Source organism: Taeniopygia guttata, chromosome 2 (assembly GCF_048771995.1).
Source record: "Taeniopygia guttata chromosome 2, bTaeGut7.mat, whole genome shotgun sequence".
Classification (NCBI taxonomy): Eukaryota; Metazoa; Chordata; class Aves; order Passeriformes; family Estrildidae; genus Taeniopygia; species Taeniopygia guttata.
The window spans coordinates 100,901,426-100,917,542 of record NC_133026.1 but is presented as its reverse complement, the minus strand read 5'-3'; the positions used below and the strand labels follow the sequence as shown (position 1 = coordinate 100,917,542).

The window sequence follows — 16,117 nt, the reverse complement described above, 5'->3', positions numbered from 1 at the left end:
TCCATAATAGGTTACGTTTCTTCCACACTTAGTGCCCAGCAACCCAAGAACGAGTGGAGCTTTTAGACACCCTAAATTGAGGGCACATTGTTTAATTCAAGTAATTATTTCAAAAAAGTCTTTTAAAAATAAAATAGCATCTATTCTTTAGCCAGCACTTTCCAATTAGCATGGACACTGTTCTTTTGCCCTGGTTTGGTGATTCAGTCTTAATTCAGATTAGACTGGCGATAAATTCTGGACACTTCTGAACATTGGGGAATTTGTTTTTACTTATGTTTTAAATTTATTAGCTGGTTGTTTTTAATGGCTGTGAAGGAGCCTGGAAAACATGAGCAATAGCCATGTATAAAATTAGTCACTATGTATCACTGAGAACTGCAGCTCTGACAGAGCAAGCAGCAAGTTCAAGAGAGGTGAAGCAGTCTGAGAATATTTAAAAAAATAAAAAGAGCATCTCCAAAAAAGGAAACAAAGGAGGTCTGGGAAACAACTGTAAACCACAAAATGCAGAAAGCCATCTCCTTACCACCTGACAACAAGGCAAATGCTGCTATTTCCAGGATTTGTTTTTAAAGCAGCAGTGCTGCTGCATGGTGATAGCGATGTTATTCCTGCATGACTAATTGGATGTGGCACCAAGGCCTGGTGTGAGGCTGACTCACTGAGCTCCAGACATGTCTGCAGGGGCATGTCTACTCACACAGCAGCACAGCCCAAATTCTCAAACCTAGGAGGCTCCCAGACTCTGCCATAAGATCTCAAGCATGCACAGGAAATCGGAAACCTGTCTTCATTTTCCTCCATATCCCACTCTAACCTGCCCATTTCTTCACTACCTGGGCACCACATACCCTCTGCTTCCTCTGAAACAACCACTGCACCATCATTCCTTCCAGGATAACCAGTGATGGAAAGCTCTGTTAAAAAGCACAGCAGCCCAACATCCACCAAACAAGAGCAATCACTACAGAGGTTCCAACGAGTCTTTGTCATATCACAGAATTTCAAACTTTCACTGCTTGAGCCCACCTGCATGTCAGATGCCAGAGTCTCGTAGGTGTCTTTCAGACAGTGCCAGTTCTGCCTGCCCAGGGTCAGTGCCACGCCGGGCAGGCTGTAGGCGCAGTGCTTGGCAATCTCCGTGTCCACTGTTTGCGCGCGGGATGGATCAGTCATGGATAAATACTGATCCAGCAAGGCTTGAGGTACAACATCCTGCAGCAAGAGAAAGGCAGAGCATCCACACTATTTTCACTTACTCCTCATAAGGCTCACTGTAATTCCTGGGCACTCTTTTTTTCCCCACAACTATAGAATATTATTTAATTACAGCTCCTTAATAAGAGCACAACAGTTTTGTATCTGCTGAGTTCCACCAAAAGGTATCAAAGAAACAATAACATGACTGGGGGCTATTTGAAAATATACAGTCCAACTCAAGAGAGGAGCAAGTGGGCAAGTCTTCTTAGGGAGTCTAGGAAATGGAAAGACTGCATTCTACCCTTTGCAAACATTCCAGCTTACACATTGTGCAAATTGGCCATTTAATGTCATCCATAAAGAGAGGTAAACACAAATTATGTGACTTGCTCAAAAAACCCTTTCCTAATTCTCTCCAAATCTTGAGAAGGGGGAGAGAAGAAAAACAAATTAAAATGCCTTGGGGAGGCAGGGAAGTGGAGTGAGCTGAGTACAGTGTGTTCAATACTGCTTCCAAACTCCCTGAACAGTCAACAGGGAGAAAGAGGCTTCTACAGAGACAAAGAGATCTCTGGTGAAGAACTACCCTTCTGTCCACTGAGGAATCAAAGCATCTGAACAAAAATTCTGTGAAAACCTTTTTACTATGCCTTTGCTTCAGCTGTGTCAGGGACCAACTCTATTAAGGGGTGCACAAGAGCATTTGCCTAACACAGCTGCTGAATAGCTCCACTGACAAGACTAAGTGATGGACTGAGGTTCCCACTCAAGCACTCACGCTGATGCACAGTGGCAATGTAATACCAGACTATGGAACAACAAACATTTGATTCCTTTTGGAAAAAATACCAGAGGCAGTTCCAGCTTAATGAAACACTTTCGAAACTGTTCTGAAAAAAGCTGTCAAGGGGTGGGGGTGGTTCCTCTCAAAACATGTAATAAAAAAACCATCCTGTTTCCTCAATAACCTAAGTCCCATTACAGCATGGTTCCCATCAAAAACTAAGCCAAATGAAAGAGAGTCTGAAAATCTATGAAAACTTTTATCTCATGTCAAAATAATATTGTCATCTCTCATGCATAAATGTAACAGAAGCAACTGTTAAATGAAGCCATTGACTCTGAAAACAAAGTATTTTAAAACTACTTAAGAGATATTTAGTAGAAAGTAGATCATGTCAGAAATGACTGAATGAAAAAGGCGATAAAGGAAATACCCATATATGTTAAAAAAAATCACTTATCTGCTACATATAAGAAAATCAGAAGTCACTGTCATTTACCTGTACTTTGGATTTTCTTTCTTCTTCAGGGCTGAAACTACTGTTGGTACTCAAATCTGAATCATTATGAATATAGTGAAGTGTAGAATCCATATTCTGGGAAAAAAGAAAATAAAAGGTCACATAAAACATACTCTAAGATTAAAACACAAAAGAAAAACCAATATCAAGAAGTGCTGTTCTCACCTCAGAGTCTATTTCTTAGATTAAAGGAATGTATGTTTTAATATCAAATACAATTTTACTGCAGCCCAAAATCAAAAGGTCTGCAAGATAAATCTGCTTTTAATTTCAAACAGAAGCTCCTCTTACTCTGCTCCATTTTGGTTTTTATGGAATGAAAATCACAGGAGTGGAGTACTTTTGAGACTGCATTAAGGAAAATATCACTAACATGTGGGTCCCACTGCGTCTCCCCTGAATGGAAAGTTAAGAAAACACCTGTAGCTGATTTTGATGGATTTGCTGCTTCGGATTTATGCTAGAAAATGGTCAAAACAAAGGACCCTCACACTGAAGAGGAGAGCCTGATGAGACTCATGCTGTTGCACACTTCCTGGAGGTGATTATTCTATAATCTTTTCTGGATAAGCTTCACCTTATAAAACAGAGTCCTACTTAGCCACAGCTGCTGACAAGAGTCATAACTTCTCTCAGCAGTCCTATTAAAATCATTTTCAGCACTCATTTTAGCACCCTGGATACACATCCGGGCCTTGAGGAGTGGCTGAGGTGCGATGGGCTGCGATGACCTGTACTGCTGGGGGGATGCAGCACTGACGCTTTCCGTACAAGTGCAGCTCCCAAATTCAAAGGGCTTCGAGTAACACACCGTGAATTTCAAGCAGGACGCGATGAATATCTGAAAGGTAGACCAGGCTGCTGTATGCTGTAACAGGACAAAGCCATTTTTGCTAGATTTGAGCCAAGGTATCTATCTATTCACAAATGCTGCAGGATGAGCTCCTAGGGTCAACACAAGAAACAAGAACATGCCCGCTTCCACCAGCTGTTCAGATCATTTTGACAGTAAGAATTTTCCAGCAAACTACAAACTTCTTCCAAAAAAAGCCTCCAGGATACAATCTGTCTTCCTTGGTTTGACTTCAGACAGTTGCTTTTCCCTTCTCCACGAGCTGCTTTCATCTAAGCACTGGGCTGTAATTTTAGCTGCTGAGGTATAATTACAGGTGATAAAGAACAGGCAGAGCTGTGAGGCAATTGCATATCTCTGGCACAGCAGTCCATGTCACCTGTCAGGCTTAGGAAGCAGCAGCAAGACAGTGTTAAAAGACCCAAGGAAAGAACAGATTTGCAAGCAACTCCATAACCAAATGTGTCCAGCAGCACACAGCTCCAACTGTAAAACCTCTGGAGGCTCTGAAAACTACCTCTGCAGGAATTTAGCTTAACAGTCAATTTCTCCTTCACTCTTTTTTAGCCTTTTGTTTGTTTGGGGGTTTTTTCCCCCCCTGCAAAAGAGATTATTTTCAGCATTGCCAGTCACCAGCTTTGGTATCACGCAAATCAAGGAATTATGAGGCAGCCAGCCCACTCAAAACCTAGTGACTTCCATGAGTTGCCAGTTTGCATGGGACCAGAGATTAGTCATCCATTCTGTTACAATAAAAATGAAAGGACTCCATCTCATATTCCCTGCTACCTCAGTTCTAAAAGCTTAAGTATCATAAACTTAAAAGTATCATACTTTATGGACTGAACCAAGTCAAACAACTGAAAATAATAGAGGGTGTCAACAGATTGGAACATTTTTATTCAGCCACTTTTAAAGTTAAATACGCATTCCAGAAAGGAAGAGCTTCAGTAGAGAAGAACGACAGCCATCAGTCTGTATTTCGGTGATGCATTATCTCCACCCCTGAAAATGAAGTTCCATCTGTATTTCCTCCCTGCACACACCAAACTGAGCATTGCAGAGAGCCAGGACACAAAAATTTAGCAGGGTTTAAGCCTGAAAGCTTCTTGTGTACCAAATGCAAAATTTTTGCCATGGCCTTACAGATCTCTAAGGCTAAGCTTCCCATGGCTGTGTAACAAGAGCTCTGGGGCTGTGCTCAAGGGTTGCACACCAGGATAAGCAGTGCTGGTGCTTCCTGACAGCGCAGCTGGCCCAAACAAAGAAGAGGCCAGTGTCAGGGGCCCATCTCCTCCTGGCATCTGTCCTATTCTTAGAGAGAGATACTGTGCCAGACAGGAGTGGGAAGGTTTTAGTCCAGTTTCCTTTCTCCCTCTACCTCCAAATAAAAACAGACTCCAACACCCATCCCTTTTTCAAACCTTATAAAGAACATATAACCTAAAGAAAATAAAAACAGTGCCTCTTGCGAAAAAATAAACAGCTGCCCTCAACAAACAAGCTTCATCATATCCCAAAAATCTTACTGGTCCACTCTATTACATCATTTATTTTCATTTGAACAGAGAATCTCTAACACGCAGCAGTAACTCCTTCATAAGCCAATACAGCTGCCAAAGGACAAGCAGACTGTGGTTTTCCTTAATGGTATATGTGCAGAACTGTGCAGGCTGCACTCAAATATAAAATGCTGGAGAGCTTGATTTCTCTGAAGTATCAAGTGTCTTACTGACACACTGCAATGCTGAGGCTTCAAGAGAAGACAAGAAGAAAAAAATCACCACCACAACAAAACCCTAACTAAACTAAAAAGCCCCAATAACCATCTGTGAAAATCAGAGGTCTCTTCACTGCTAGGGGCAACAGTCTACTTGCACAACAGATCACATCTTGATTTCCAGAATTCTAGGTCATCTCTATAATATCTGCTTACTTGTAAAATAAGGACTTGATTCAGTGCCAGTAGCAAACAAGAAACTGACAGATTAAGGTCATTCTTTTAAAGCATAAAACTGATGAAAAGTCAACATATACCAGCAATGTGACTGGTTCTTAAATTTTCTGACAGCACTATATTCTGTATACAAAAACATAAAACACAGGACAGGTCCCTCTGCACAAACACCACCCTCACCACTCCTCAAGATTCTTAAGAATGGAGGATAAATGTACACAATCATTTTAGGTTAGCATTAGAAATAAGAGATCCTATAATAAAAAAAGCATTTTGAGCCTGACATAAAGAAACTGGAGACAGGCTGGTGTTTCTGAAACAAACCACAATTGTAAAGTTAAATTAAGGTTGTATATAATCAGCAGTATCCAAGTAAATATCACATTCCTGAGCTCCTTGTATGTTTTTGGTCTAGATGGTAGTCCAACAGCTTAGAGAAAAAGTTAATTCAATGTCATCAAGAAATACTGCTCTAGTTAAAGAAGGATGAAAACGTTTGCACTGAACTGATATTAACTCCTAGATGTTTCAAAGACGCTTGTCAAAATTTCATCTGGAAAACACAATTTTAGTAGTACAATTCAACAAATCACTTGCTCTAATTTTATGGAGCCTATTTTGGAACCACTGCCTTCTGCAACAGCAGCATTTAATACCACTTGAGCTTGTAGCATTATCTGCAGTGAATGTAGTGGATTTGGCCTGACACAGCAAAGAACAGAAGAGAGTATCAAATGCAAGAACTGCAGTCCGTCAGGGAACAGGGGGAAGGGCTGAAGAAGTAACTGCAAAAAACTTCAAGGTGTGTGCTTGATTAACTTTCTCTTTCAGTAGTCCACACAACATCTCAATTGCAGGTCCTGAACTTCTCTGACGCAGACCAGTAAGCCACAATAACTCAACTCAACAGGGAGCAAAGGGAAAAAAGTATCTCATTCTCCAGCTTCAGGGAGGGGCACTGGAGAAGAAGATTCACTCATTATCAGCAGAGCATCTGTTTTAAGCAAGGCATTTTCGCATTAATAAAATGTGGCAGCATTAGAACATCTTCAAATGCAACAGCCACAACAGAGATTTTACCAGAAACAGTTTAAATAATTTACATGGACAAGCACAGAACTGGCAAAAACAAAGGCACCAACACAACCCATTTTATTTTAGTAGCTAGCACTTAATACCATCCAACAAAAGGGAATGCCACAGTAACCAAAAGTAGAAAGCATTTGGCTGCAATTCTCACATGAATGCAAATTACAGCTCTGTTACTAGAGCCCTGGAAATCCTAATGGGAAAAAATGAAGTTGAAAACTCTCTTCTTACCTCAACAGTGTCACCAATTAAAGGCACAATATCACCCAGTATAGGTTTAAAACTTTGTTGGTCATTGATGGTTAGTTCAGTCTGTGAATCTGTTCCCTTGCCAACACTGGCCATTGTCTCTTCTTGAGGATGCAAACTGGATGCTCTGAGTGCAGCAGACAACACCTCCACTTGTGCTGCAGTACATGAAAGAGAAATACGTGAGAGATTAAACTGCAATATAACTTTAACCGAGTTCACAGATCAACTTTTAGACAGAGACTAATTAACTAAAAGATGGCAGAGGAACTACAGGAGAGGTACATCAACCTAAGAGCATATTGGTAAATCCCAAACTAAGGAGCAATTAAGCCTAGATTAACACCCCACTCTTTTTCTAGGGTACTCAACCAAACCACAGTCCAGTGAAATTTGTCCCTAAAGCTAAAATAAACAAACAAACCCTATAACCTAAGAAGAATAAGGAGACTGCTGTTATGGCAGGATCAGCTTTCTAACAATTTTAGTAAATATTAATGGTGCAAATAGGTTTTTTGGACAGAACAGCCTATGAATAATAACTTACAGACTGGGCCATTTGTGGAAGGTGGGACTAAGAGAAAGAGGCATAAAGTAATTAAAATAAAGATTAAGAACAGGTTTTGTAATACACAAAGGATTTCAGTTCTGAGAAGTTGTTTCTCCCTCTATATATGTTCATTAAATTCTTACATTTTAACAGCAACTCTAAAAGAAGATCTATATAGAAAGATGCCAGACCCAATACTTCAGCCTTCCTGGATCCTCCAAACAAATAAGAAGGTTGCACTGTCTGATGTTCTCTTATTCATCTAAAGAAGGCATTAGCACTTCATATTCTACTACCCACTCTTTTGGAAAAGATCCAACAGTTCCGAGGCTGCTCTGCTTTCCATCCCGTTGTTTACTGCCAATTAGGAAAAGCTCCGTTGAGCAATGCTCCTTGGATATAGCCTGACCTGAGAGCAGGTATCAGAGGCAATCTCAGTTGCACAAGTGACACAGAATTCAGTGCAGATTAATCTACCCTGCCACTCTCCTCCTCCACTTCTTTCCAAGAAGGCAAGGAGGAATAATCTCCTCACTTATTAAATTTATCCAGCCATACGGAAGATCTGTTCCTCATAGATTTTGTCTTTTCCAAGGTTTCTTAAATGTTCACTGTGAAATTACATGACAACCCATATGCTTGTTTTTAATTCCATATTGCCATACTAAACTACAGAATTCTGAATTTCTCCCTCTAGCATTTTGAATATGGTTGTTAACAAGTACTAAACAAAGAAAGTTGGACTAATTTGTAGATAGAAGAAACAGATATGATATACAACTGTTAAAAGAAACAAAAATTGTTAACTCAGTAAAATCTTAGATTAGAAGCATTAGCAAAATGTAGCAAAACTTGGAAAACACATTGTGGATTCACTGGTTTGTTGGTAGAGTCTGATGAGCAGGAATAAAGACAATTCTTTACAATATGCAATGGTAACTCTCTAACTCTGTCCAATTCTGATAAAATAACCCAAAGATATTCTTGATGTATTACTTATTACTGTATTCCTCAACAAGAAACAGGAAAAACAAACTGCTAAAAACCAAGTATAACCAACATTATACTAATTCTTCCACTATAAAACATGTGAAAAACATACTTTAAATATATATTATATACATTATAATAAACATAAATATATAAAAATAAGGATTTTCACAATTTCTAAGATTAGTAAGAGACTGCTACAACCTTACTCTTCAAGTATTACTTCATTGACAATAAAGTTATGTACTTTAAGAGCCATGAGAATAAAACAGGTCAAAGTCAATAAATTTCTGGAAAACTTAAATGTTAACTAAATTAGCCCCAAAACCAGGCAAAATACGTGGCTATGCTAGGGCAAGAAATGCCTGGCTTATTTCCAAACTATTTTCATTTAGAGAAATCAAAGAAGAAAATGAAAAATAGTTACATTCTGCTGCTCCTCATCGCTCATGAAGAGATTCCCTACTGACATGAGATAGGCAATGGTTTCCAGAAAATAATTTCAAATTCAAGTAAAGGATAAGGCTCCCCTTTCCTGAATGACAGAGAAGTACTTCAAGAAGGGAATCTCTAGCTAACCAGCTTTCACAACTACCATCAGTAAAAACTGGAGTGCAAAGGTCAGTTTTGCACATAGCACAGAACTCAGGTAACTGCATTGCTCAGGTAAAGTCAGTGTTCACTGGATCTCAGACCATAAATTAACTCTTTCTTCAACTTTTGCTTCAGGTGAGATGTATTTTTAAACCAAAAAGTATTTAGTCTTGGCTACTGTACCTGCATTCTAAAATAACTGTCACAATCTGTAAATTCTAAATCACATTTTATCTGGTCTTACTGAATTTCCTGGTTTTCAGGAGTTTCTGTTCTTTCAATAAACCTTATTGTTTTTTTCTGTTTCTCCTGATGTTTCACTAGAAGACATTGATTTTTTTCCCCCCTTTCTTTCTTTTTTCTAAAGGATCAGCCTTCTGTACCCTCACTTCTTACTCAAAAGCTATGGGCTGCAATAATGGGTACAGAGATGAAGTAACTGAAACATAAGAACAGAGTTTCTCCTCCACTTCACCTGCTCCGCTAACAACATATTTTAGACTTATTGCAGGCAGCACCAGTAACCTAACTTACTTATAAACATAGTTCTTATAAGGGAATGGGATCAATTGACCCCACATTTGGCTGGTTTGTCCACATTAGGTCTCCTTTTGGCCAAGCAGCTTGTAACCAGCTGGCTTAGGCCACAGCCTCAGTAGCCTGCAAGCCAGGCTTCCTCTATTCCTCCAAATAATATTAAGGAAAGCTGACATTACACGATTTAGCCCTTTCTATGCAGATTGTAAGATAAAGCCAGTTGAAGAAAGTGTCTATGGAAAGAAAAATAAAGAAATAAAAACACCTGAGGAAAAGAAAAGTAATCTCTGAAGGAGTGAAGACAGCAGCAGTCTCAGGGAACTGGAAAAACGTGACCTGAAAAAAGATCCTGTGATAATTTTTAAAAAGCTGGCATACTTCACAGGAATGTGCAGGTTCCCATCTCCCAGTCTGAGACCTTCCAGATGTCTGGCCAGTGGATTGGAAAGGTCCTTTCAAGGGAGATTAGAATAGCAGCGCTTAACTTTGCACAGCCCATGTAGCTCTGCTAGACAGCAGTTTGCCTGTGAAAAGACAGGCTCTCTTTATCTTGGTTGCTGACTTCTCAACCACCTATTACTCAGATTTATCACTTTGGCAATAAGCTAGCTCTGGAAGGAAAACCCCAAGGTAAAGAGCAAGATTCAGGTGAAGCAGTTCATCCTTTTTTGAGAACGAGATTAGGGAAAAAATATTCTATGATGGTTACTGATTACTGTTAAAAAAGTGTTTTGCTGAAGATCTCATCAGTCCTCATGCCTTGAAGCCAAGATCTCAGGCTTGAAATAGAAACTGCTCTGCTGAGGTGTACTGCAGAAAACCCCAAACAAACCAATACCACCCACCCCACCCCCCCCAGAAAAACCCAACACCAAACCAAAACCACATAACCATGACCACTGTGTAAGTAAACAGTAACTCCTTAGTGTTTGGCATCCAAGACATCTGGAAGATGGGGATATGCACTGAACATGCCATGCTCTGGGCTGCACAGCCTGGCGATGCCTTTCCTTTGACTCTTCCCATTGGCACGGTACACTCAGGTGCCCCTCAGGTAAAAATTGAGTTATTCTTTCTCAATACTTCTGCTATAATGATGCAAGCAGGTGAGGGGAGAAGCAACTCACACAACACAGAAGGATGACGTGAGACATGTGAAGTAGAGGAATGCCAAACCCAGAAAGGAAGAGAAATTAAAATAAAGAAGGAAATAGGAGGTGGAATACATGTGGAGGGAAGAGGATAGGGATACAAAGGTATAGTAGCTGCTAGGGATGAACATCCAGTGCAAAGTACAGGGTGATGGGAGGAAGGAACAATGACCAAAAAAACACTATGAAAACCCCAACAAAACCATGTTTTTCTGACTCGGAAAGAATAATTGCTAGCTGAACTTTAGCACCAAATCTCCACGTCTGCCTCAGCTGTCAGGGATGGGCTCTAAACCAACTAGCAAAATAGAAATCATCAACCTCCTCTGACTGACTAGTGAAGAACAGCACCTTATTACAATCACCAGATATCCCACAGAGTCAAATAATAAAAATTCGGTGTGATCTTAAGAAACTTCAAAAACCCTGTGTCATCATGGTTCCACACAGCAGGAATCAATTTTCTTCTTTTCACAAACTTCTAAAACATTAAAAAAAAAAAGAAAACAGAAAAAAAGAGAAAAAAAGAAAAAAGAAAACAAGAAAGTAAGAAACAACCAAAAATCCACATCAAAAGAAGGCTGCTGAATTTGCACAATCAAGCATAGAGAGGCAAGGTAGAGCTAGAGACAAGGTCATCTGAACCAATTTATCTTACTGACACATGCAAAACATCATATACCACAGTCTCATTCCCAAACCACACTTCATCACTTCATCTTGTCATGCCTTCAGGACCCTTGGCCAATTTGCTATAGAAGCCAGAAGATGTGTACCCATGGAAGCTCTCCAGTATGGCAGGCCTCCACTTACCCACCACAGAGAACACAGCATCTTCCACTCCCATCCCTTGGCTGGGAATGCAGCAATAAAGACAGGAGCACAGCATGGAAGCAGGAGTCCAGGACTTAGGTGACAGCAAGCCAATGAAGAAAATAAGCGCAAGAAAAAGATCACAGGGATTTAAAAAGAAATAAAGAGAGGAAAAAAACCCTCCTAGCTTGCTCAGTCATTGCTGTCAAAGCAAAGCCTCTGCCAGCTTTGCAGAGAGGGGAAGTGCAAGCAGGCTAAGACCCTATGGACCATTTGGGACCTAAGCTGTCTGGCATACATTTGGAAGCCATGTATACTGGAGACAGTGTTATCTGTGAATTTAGGCAGTTTCATAAAATTTCCATGAAAACAAATTAAGATAAGCTTTCGACTGAATATTTATACCATCAGTTTGCGACAACAGTTTTAGATTATATTGCCATGAGCAAAGAGACGGGGCTCTGATCTTCTGGATTACCCCCAGAGCAAGCCTATCTTTTGTCACAATTCAGGAAGCATAAGATTCAAAGAACAGGCATTAAGTCAGCTACTCAGAGACTAAAGTCTGGATATCTACCACTTCTTTTTGTGCCACAGTGTTTGAGACAAGCATGCAAAATTAGTACTACTTGCACTTTGTGTAAAATTAAAATTGCAATGTTACTAAATTGAAACAGGCATGTTGTTAAATTCCAGCTTCTTGAGTATTTAGACCAAATAACAAGAGCACAGACAAAAGGAAAAAGAGTAGAATATTTAGGAGAAATGTTTTATGGAGCTTCACTACATAGTCTTGACCAAGTCAGAGTGGGGGAACTCATGGTGTTGACAACCTAGTAACAGTTTTCTTCTACTTATATGCGCAAATGCTGGTCAACAACTCCACAGAAAATCTCCTGACACCCAGTCAAGAGATCTACAAACAAACAAACAAAAATAATTCCAAAAACCTGCTCTGAAACAAGACATGAACACACATGATAAACAAATTCGTAACACAGGATGATTGTGGATGTACAATTACATGCTTACATAAGCCATTGTAATTTATGCATTAAAGTATGTTCTTTAACTATAGACAGAACAGCTTTACAAAGTAAACCTGCACAGCAGTGCAAGCTTCTGCAGCTGGCTTCAGAGATGGGTTATATGAAAACTCAAGTCATTAGCAAGGGTGAATTTCTTTTCTTACCTCCTTTCTTAGTGCCCAAAGCACCCCTAAAGCAATGTTTTATCTGCTGACTTCCCAAGCGATTAAATAAAAGTACAAAATGGATTTAAGAAAAGTTATTAGCATATCAACCTACTAACAAAAAAATTAAGTCAAAAGTAGTACCAGTTTATTCTAAAATGTTTTTCCCCAAATTGCCCCTTCTTTTCCTCCTACTTTTTCTGGTATAAGAGGCATGCTTCCCCCCTAGAGATTCTTCAGCTCCAAAATAACATGGCTTCCTCCAGACTTTTTGACTGTGACATTCAAGTCTGGTGTGTCTTAGAATTTATTCAGCATGTGAATACCAAGAAGAAACAAATTCCAGTGAAAAACCTATTTCCAGTAAGTATGTGTAGAAGAGCCAAGTCCTTTTAGCTGAGGAGGTGTCTCTGAAGTGCTGAGGAGGTGTCTCTGAAGTGCTGCTCCACCACCCTGTCACACTTAGGAAACTCTTCTCCATTCTTCAAAGCTTTTAAAATGGAGAATGTGTGTTCACTTCAAGAACTCTGCTTGGATCAATTATCAGCCTGATCTGACAAACTTGTTGCATTAAAGCTGTAAAAATGTGACTGCAATAAAAAAGCCCTTGCAGAAAAAAATGGAGACTATTTCATCCAAAATCAAACGGATAATGCGTAAAAAGAAAACTGTAATACACACTGATAATTAAAAAAATGAAACCCTCCTAATCTGCTTTATTTTGCATGTATGCTAATTAGAAATAAACTTGCTTATCAACAGCTTATGCCTCTGAACCATCTATTTGGTTATAATATCAAAACAGGCAGTCAGAACTTTATACTGCTAATTGCACATGCATTCAGTTTATAAAAGGAATTAGATTCCTTTTAAACATCTTTACACAAATGCAAGTTCCCTTTTAGTTGACTATCAATTTTCCTCAATCTCTTTGAGGACCAGGAGAAAACACTAACTTTTAAAACAACTAAGTACTTCTGTCAGTACTTCTGACTTTTAAAACAACTAAGAGGTTAAAGCTCAAACAGCTGAAGCAACATATACATATCTCTAAACACCAAAAACGCTTCAGTATCTTTACCATACCTTTAACATCTGGATCGTCTATATGGGGTTCCAAATTTTCTATCATTTCTTCTAATTCCTTCCTTGTTGCCATAGGAATGCTTGGAGACACTGGCATAGTGAGTTCCTGAATTTCTCTATCGAGTTTTATATCAGAAACCTGCTGAAGCTCAAAGTCAATATCTATTTCAGGAAGTGGAGTCCTCCAGAAATGGAAAGAGTTGTATAATTCCTGCTCTGAAAGTGAGGTTTCCTGTGAATTCAGCCCAGCCTCCTGCACATCTGTTGTACAGCAATGAGAACTTTGCTCGTTCTCATCAGCCATTTCCCCACAAGATTCTGAAGGCAAAGTGCAATGGAAGGATGATTCAGTCTGGAAATCACTTTCCCTCTTGGAGTTATTTGACACTGTATTTTGATCTTCGATGACATTTTCAAGTTTTGTTGAAAAATCATCAATATCATCACAATATGAAGACAGGCCCTCTGTCCTGTTGTGCTCTTCATTTGTTGTGCCATCTTCTGTGGTTCTAACTTGCTCACTGTTGAATGCCAAAGAAAAGGGACATTAAAAAAAACAAAATAGACTTGTTATGCTCTTGAAAATTCATTTACACCATAACAAAACAGAAGCCATAGAATCAGAGAAGGGTCAAGGTTGGAAGGGACCTCTAGAAGCCACCTAGGCCAACCTCCTTGTTCAAGTAGGGACAACCAGAACCAGTTGCCCAGGACTTGTGACCAGACAGGTTTTAAATACTTCAGAGGATGGATACTCCATAGTCTTCATGGACAACCTCTGTCAGTGCTTAGTCATCCTCACATTAAAAAAAAAAAGTGGGTTTTGATATTCAGAGGGGACCTCCTGTGTTTGAGGTTGTGGCCATTGACTCTGGAAGTGTCACTGGGCATCATTGAAAAGAGTCTAGCTTCATCCTCCTTTCACTTTCCCCTCAGGTGTTTATGAACATTGGTAAGACCCCTGCCCAGTGAGCCTTCTCTTCTCCAGGCTGAAGTCCCAGGTCTCTCAGACTCTCCTGACAGGAGATATGTGACGGTCTGTCATTTTGTGGCCCTTCACTGCACCCTCTCCAGCATGCCTCTCCAGGTCTCCCTCCGGATGGCAGCATGACTGCGAGGGTGAAAGCAGCCACTCCTCCCAGTTTTGTGCCATCAGCAGACCTGCTCCACCATTCAGATCACTAAAGAGCATGTTAAACAGGACTGGACCCAATGCTGGCCCCTCTTGATACGCAGTCAGTGACCTTCAACTACGGGCTGCTGATTAGTGCCCGTGGGCCCAGCCAGGCAATCCTCAGCCCACCTCACTATCTCCTCATCTGAGAAAAACTTCAGCAGCTTCTCCACAAGGATCTTACAGGAGAACATATCAAAAGCCTTCCTAAAATCCAGGTACATGTATACACTGCCCTCCCTTGTCTGTCAAGTCAGTCATCTCACCACAGAACATACATCCTAATTCTGGTCTATGAAGATGAGAAGATCCAGATCTTTCGATTTACCAAATATTCAATTTATCCAGGAAACTTAATTTTTATAACAGTTCATGAAGAAGAAGAACAAGGAGGCAAAATAACTTGGAGATTCAGCAAATTTACCTGTTTTCCTGAGCAGAACCACAATCTTCTGGGTTTTTACCATCTTCTTCTTTAAAGTACTGGCCACTGCTGGATGGATTAGCAAAAGTTGATATGAAAGGCCCCAGAGACTGAAAAGCTGCTTGGCGAACCTAATGGAAAGGGTCCAAGGTGAAAAAAACAAAATTATATATATAAATCTTGCTGTCCTATAAAACATAATGCCTGCTACTAGGAATTGAACCTAGGAATTGGAAGGGTCATAAGCCTACTAAGGAAATCAAGAGCAGAGGCTCTTGTCTGGAAAGAATCAGCCAGGTGTATACAGAGTGCCAAGTTTAAAAAAAAATGTTAAGAAAAATGAAAAAGCAGGGTGAAACCAGTTAAATCACAGGTAACCAAACTGACAGGCTTATTCCTCACAACCAAAGTAGTAAAATCTGTTTAGATAATAGAAGCAGGTAAATTTGAGAGCTCAGCTCAGAATTTTAACAACTTGAAAGGAAAAAAAAAATCATATACAGTAAACAGACATTTCACTTCCAGAAATCTGACTGACAAGCATTATATTTCTTTCCCTTTTTATTTGGCTATGCCATGCATTTGCTCCTCCTTTCTCCTACTATTTATTCTCCTCTTCTCAACAATTCTCTATCTCAATTTTTATTATTTGATTAATTCTGCTGGGCTACAAATTGCATGACTTTCCAAGATGCGTGAGCTCATGCTTCTGTGCAGACAATCCTTTGCTCTTGGAAGTAGTCTGCTTAGTAACAAACTTAAGGTTTAAGAGTAAATCTTCAAGATGGTAAATAATAAAAAAACCCCAAACAAACAAAAAACCAACCTAACCCCCTCCCAAACAACAACAAAAATCCCACCCAACCCCCTAAAAAAAACACACACAAAAACCTATCACCTAAGAAACAATAAAAATTTAATTATCAAGAAACTCCCCACCACTAACATCCA

The 16,117-nt window shown here is 39.7% G+C and overlaps 1 protein-coding gene across 15 annotated transcripts in view; it reads right to left on the bottom strand.

Moving 5' to 3' along the window:
- Positions 1–16,117, bottom strand: part of PPP4R1 (protein phosphatase 4 regulatory subunit 1) — a 64,929-nt gene that overhangs the window by 5,597 nt on the left and 43,215 nt on the right. For all 15 annotated transcript variants that reach the window (XM_072924494.1, XM_072924495.1, XM_072924496.1 and 12 more), the window contains 5 exons: positions 15,167–15,297; positions 13,569–14,089; positions 6,638–6,813; positions 2,487–2,582; positions 1,033–1,218 (listed from right to left, as the gene is read on the bottom strand). In XM_072924494.1, the coding sequence (XP_072780595.1) occupies positions 1,033–1,218; positions 2,487–2,582; positions 6,638–6,813; positions 13,569–14,089; positions 15,167–15,297 (1,110 nt within the window). The remainder of the gene's footprint in view (positions 1–1,032; positions 1,219–2,486; positions 2,583–6,637; positions 6,814–13,568; positions 14,090–15,166; positions 15,298–16,117) is intronic.